This window comes from Penaeus monodon, chromosome 42, assembly GCF_015228065.2.
Source record: "Penaeus monodon isolate SGIC_2016 chromosome 42, NSTDA_Pmon_1, whole genome shotgun sequence".
Lineage (NCBI taxonomy): Eukaryota > Metazoa > Arthropoda > Malacostraca > Decapoda > Penaeidae > Penaeus > Penaeus monodon.
The window spans coordinates 21,439,067-21,444,066 of NC_051427.1; the positions used below are offsets into that span (position 1 = coordinate 21,439,067).

The 5,000-nt window shown below is 42.6% G+C and overlaps 2 protein-coding genes across 3 annotated transcripts in view; one reads left to right on the plus strand and one right to left on the minus strand.

The window, feature by feature from the left end:
* The window catches only part of LOC119599364 (DNA-directed RNA polymerase I subunit RPA2-like), a 27,627-nt gene extending 24,422 nt beyond the window's left edge, over nucleotides 1-3,205 (plus strand). Inside the window, exon 22 of the mRNA XM_037949133.1 lies at nucleotides 2,895-3,205. Within this exon, the coding sequence (XP_037805061.1) occupies nucleotides 2,895-3,152 (258 nt within the window). The 3' untranslated portion in view covers nucleotides 3,153-3,205. The remainder of the gene's footprint in view (nucleotides 1-2,894) is intronic.
* The window catches only part of LOC119599365 (cytochrome c, somatic), a 6,499-nt gene continuing 2,698 nt past the window's right edge, over nucleotides 1,200-5,000 (minus strand). Inside the window, exons 2-5 of one of the 2 annotated variants that reach the window (XM_037949135.1) lie at nucleotides 4,909-5,000; nucleotides 4,467-4,474; nucleotides 4,222-4,226; nucleotides 1,200-1,213 (exon numbers count right to left, since the gene is read on the minus strand). The exon at nucleotides 4,909-5,000 is cut by the window's right edge and continues 212 nt beyond it. In XM_037949135.1, coding sequence (XP_037805063.1) covers nucleotides 4,224-4,226; nucleotides 4,467-4,474; nucleotides 4,909-5,000 — 103 coding nt within the window. In that variant the 3' untranslated portion in view covers nucleotides 1,200-1,213; nucleotides 4,222-4,223. Of the gene's footprint in view, nucleotides 1,214-4,221; nucleotides 4,227-4,325 lie in introns of those variants that run through there. The other variant, XM_037949134.1, reaches the window with a different exon arrangement.

Consider the following 5,000-nt stretch of genomic DNA (forward strand, 5'->3'; position numbering starts at 1 on the left):
AATGTAATCTCGGATGACTCATAATAATTCTATTCTAGAAACATTTAAGTAACACCCCATTACCTAACGCTTCATATCTTTGCGTAACGTAGAATTCTCGCTATAACGTAAATTAAGAGAACCATCATAACCTGGCTTTGAATACCCATTATAATCGACTCAAAAATGTTAATACTGTTGATCACAAAGTACCTAAAGTAACTACAGCCGAAATCAATATGTTTTTACCGAACGCTTGTTACATATGGTGGAGCAGCGCAGACGAAATCGCGACCCCGACCTGCACCAACATTGTGCCAAATCGTCGCCCTTTTTATTTATTTATTTATTTTTTGTTTGCTTGTTTGTTCTGTTGTGATTGGGTTGGCTTGATTGGTCGGTTTTGAGAAATATTTTGTATGTGTATGGGGTATGTGGTACCGTGTTTGGGTTGTTTTGAGGTTCTGAATTGTCGGTTTGGCAGCGTTGCGTTAGGTAAGTACGGATGAGAAAGAGAGAGAGTGAGTGGGAGGGAATGCGATTGGAAGGGACAGAGAGAAGAAAAGGGGTAGAGAGAGAAAGGGGGAGGGATAGGGAGAGAGAAAGAGGGGGAGGAATAGGGAGCGAAGGAGAGGATGAGAGAGAGGAAGGGGGGATAGAGTGAGAAACCGACAGACAGACAGGGAGAAAGAGTATACATGTCCTTTGAAATTCACATATCTCTCCTATTTCTGTCGCTCTTTCTCGCCCGCTCTCTCACTGACTCTACATCTTTCCCTCGTCATCTCTCCCAGTGGCCTCTCCCTTTAAAGCCGAGGCCACCTTAGGTCGATAGCGCAGTCGGCAAAGGTCAGGAACGGCTGAGTCGATACCGGGGGATACCTCTGTACTTGGAATTGTCATTGTAGGAGTTACGATGGGTATTAGTAGTAGTAGTATAATTCTTTTTATTTTTAGTATTTTGCACCTTCCCTCTGTTCATCTCTCTCTTCCTTCCTCCCTCCCACTCCTCTCCATCTTTCTCTACCTCCTCATTCCCTTCCTCCTCCACCTCCTCCTCCTTTTCTTCCCTCCTCAACCTCTTCCTCTTCTTACTCCTACGCCCCCTCTACTCTCTTCCTCATCCTCCCCCCTCATCCTCTTCTTCCCTTCTCTTTCTCCTCCCCTCCCCCCTCCTCTTCCTCCTTCACCTCCTCCTCTTCTCCCCTCCTCTTTTCACCCTCCTCCTTTCTTCCTCCACCTCCTTAACCTCCTCTCTCTCCTCCTACTTCTCCTGTTCCTCCTCCTCCTACTCCTCTTTCTCGTCCTCTTCCCCCTCCCCTTCCCCCTCCCTTTCATCCTCATCCCTCCTTTCCACCCCGTCTCTTCTCTCCCCCCTCCCTTTCCCATTCCGTTTCCCTTTCCCCCTTCCCCCTTCTCTTCACTCTCCCCTTTCCCTTTTCCCTTTCCCTTTCCCTTACCTCTCTCTTTCTCGTTCGGGAACCGTCTTAAAGCAGCTGATACTTACTTGTGGGTTATTTCGAGAGAGTTTCCGTCGGCCCCTCTTCCATAACCTCTCTTCGGTCTTTCCTCTTCATTGTCCTCCCCGTTTGCTAATTATTTATTTATTTAACATTAATAATTGATCTTGGCAACATTTTTATATGAATGAGACAAGCGGCAACATGTTTACTACAATGACTTATTATTTTCATTGAGGATATGATACTCGGTCTTGTCTGCACAACTACCGTTGTCTTTCTTCGTCTTCCTCGAAATGCCGTTATATATATCGATCTGATTATCTGTCCCTCTCTCTCTCTGGAATCTTCCGGAACAGCTGATATTTGCACGTGGGTTTGCGCCAGACCCAGTATCCTCTTAATTATATCAATTTCCTCTTTATTATCTTATATTTGTTTAATCATTTATCATTTGGTTTCATGGTATTGCTGATTGATTTTGTCACCGTGGGTTGTGTGTAAATGGTGGAAAAGTACACTGGGTATTCCACACTGACTGAAATTCCTGAGCGATTACATGCGCCTCGTCTTCTAGGGGACCTTGTGCAATTAGCAGGCTTCAGTTTCCTGATTCTGTGTTCCTTCTTTGAATATATCTCTTCCTCTTCCTGTATTTCTTTTTCTCGCATTCGACCAGCCTCTCTCTCTCTCTCTCTCTCTCTCTCTCTCTCTCTCTCTCTCTCTCTCTCTCTCTCTCTCTCTCTCTCTCTCTCTCTCTCTCTCTCGCAGTTTCCCACCCATTACTGAAGCTAAAAAAGATGAATGGACAAATGAAATAAGAAATAAGAAAAGAATACCACCCTTTATAAATACCAGTTCCTCAAACAACCAGTGAGGAAATTCAGTAGACGTCTATTTTTCGCGTATTTTATTGCTTTTCGCTTGTTTCTTGTTTTTCTTCGAGGAAATTGCGATTTGTAGGAGGCGCTCGTCAAGGGAGCTTGTTGGGTCCTTCGGTAATTTCTTTGTACAGAATGATTCGAAATTTAATATTCCGTACCTCTGTTTAATTAACAGAGATATACGTAAGCAGTTTTGCTATTTTGGCTTAGATTATCTGCTCAAGATAAATTTACTTGTATTTATTGCTGTTGTTGTTATTATTATTATTATTATTATTATTATTATTATTATTATTATTATTATTATTACTCGCTTGTACATTTTATATGCTGATGAGTGCAGTTCATCTTCATTTAATCGCTTAATGTCACTCTCTGTCCCTCCCTCCCACACAACCATTTCTCGTTCTGTCTCTCTCTCTCTCTCTCTCTCTCTCTCTCTCTCTCTCTCTCTCTCTCTCTCTCTCTCTCTCTCTCTCTCTCTCTCTCCTCCCCTCTGTGTCTCCCTCGCTCTCTCATCCTCCCATCCATAGCACCTCGTTCTAACACCGGTCTCCTGTCCGTCCTGCAGGAGTGGGTGTGCGAGAGCTGCGGCGGCATGATGTCCCCCTCCGTGCGGCTGACCGGAGGCTCTCGCTTCTACGGGCGTCGTCAGCCGGAGTGCGCCGTGTGTGGGCCCGACGCCTCCGTCCGGCAGATCAACCTCCCCTACGCCTTCAAGTACCTGGTGGCGGAGCTGGCCAGCGTCGGGATCAACACCAAGATGAGCCTCAAGTCAGCCGAGGACATCATTGCGCAGCGGCCCCGAGTGGAGGCCAAGCAGGCATAGGGTTGTGTTTTCTCTCTCTCTCTCTCTCTCTCTCTCTCTCTCTCTCTCTCTCTCTCTCTCTCTCTCTCTCTCTCTCTCTCTCTCTCTCTCTACATTGTTCTCAATATATTTAAGTTTATTTCTATTCTTTTGTTTTACTCTTTTTTCTCTTCAGCTCAGGCGAGTGGCTGTTTAATTTATGTTATCTCTTGACTTCCAATCTAGTAGACCCAAATTCCCTGTGATATGGTTTCTGTTTCTGTTTTCCGGCCTTATCTCTCGCCAACTTTGCTGTCTCGTTCCTCTATACATGCATATATATATATATATATATATATATATATATATGTATATATATATATATATATATATATTTATGTATATATATATATATATATATATATATATATATATATATATATATATATATATGCATAAACAGACAGAGATTGCTTTCCTGTGGCCTTAGACCTATAGTGTACATTGTTAAATAGCCAGTAATTTGTTGTATAATTAAATAAATAAATAAAATATTCCACATTATTATGTTCTTTTCCCTTATCCTCATTTGAAAAAGTACATGAATCTTCACAGTTAAACATTGAACTTGGGAGAAGTTTTTCAATTACACTTCAGCTGAACAGATAATTATAAATCGTCTTGTTTGCCTTGTCTTTACGTGAAGAAGTAATTCATATCAGCGTATTCGAAACTGTTTTGACTATATCGTTATAAATATTTTTAGATAGCTGAAATTATATATAGGTATATCCTTCAGAAATATATGTATGTGAGGTGGGTTGCAATGCGACTTCTCATAGTGCACTAGGTTAGTAATTCGTGCGGTGTTTAATACTGTGGATAAAAACCACTATGCAAAGAATAGATTTATTGAAAGTGAGAAGAATTTTGAAATCCGGTCTCCTCACTTTTTAATAAATCTAGTTTGTGAATAGTGTTTTTTTCTAAAACATCTTAATTAGTTTAACTGCAGTGTAGAGAAAGCTCAATACTTGTGTGACTTCGAAATAAAACAAGACTTCTTTAAGGTTCATTAATCTATTTTTTTCTTATTTTTCTTAAAAGTGACCCTTAAAGATGAAGCTAATTGACTTGTCCTTGCTTTATACTTTCCAGTGAAAATGAACAATATTAAGCTACTGAGAGGTAAGGAGAGAAGGGAAACAACCCAAGCTAAATATACAGTTTATTAACACACTATGTCATTTCTCACCCGGGTAAGATGAAGATAACAATACATGAAGTTTAACATGAATTATACACAAGTGATGATGAAATGCAAGCGAGCCTCAGAGGAGCTGCATACACACACCTGGACGTTGAGCTGGTCTCCCACTCGCGTCGTTTCTCCTCATTCCCTCCTTTGTCGTCTCCTCTTCTCTCTTCCTTTCTCTTTATCCTTCGTCTCGTCCTTCGGTGTCTTTCCTCTTCGATTCTGACGTCCGGAGGATATGGTAGTTCCTCGAGGAGAGGAGATCAGCTCGTCCAAGGGTAAGTGATGGCCGTCCGAGAACTCCGGAGAAAGTGTCGCTGCCTGCCCCTACTCAGCTGACGGAGGAGCAGGCGGCTGAATTTGGTCCAGCGACTAAGACTAAAGAGAGTGATTCTTGTATTTATATATATGTGTATAGATGGGTTCCGCGTGCATGACAGTCATCGCGCACCGGAGCCGCTTTCGTCGGTCCAGTTTTCTTTGTCTTGTATTTATCAGCTTCTGTTTAGTCTCTCGCAAAGCGCCTCGTTTACTTGGTGGAGTCCTCGAGGTAGGCGATCAGGTCCGCCCGCTCGCCCTTCTTCTTGAGGCCGGCGAACACCATCTTGGTGCCGGGGATGTACTTCTTGGGATTG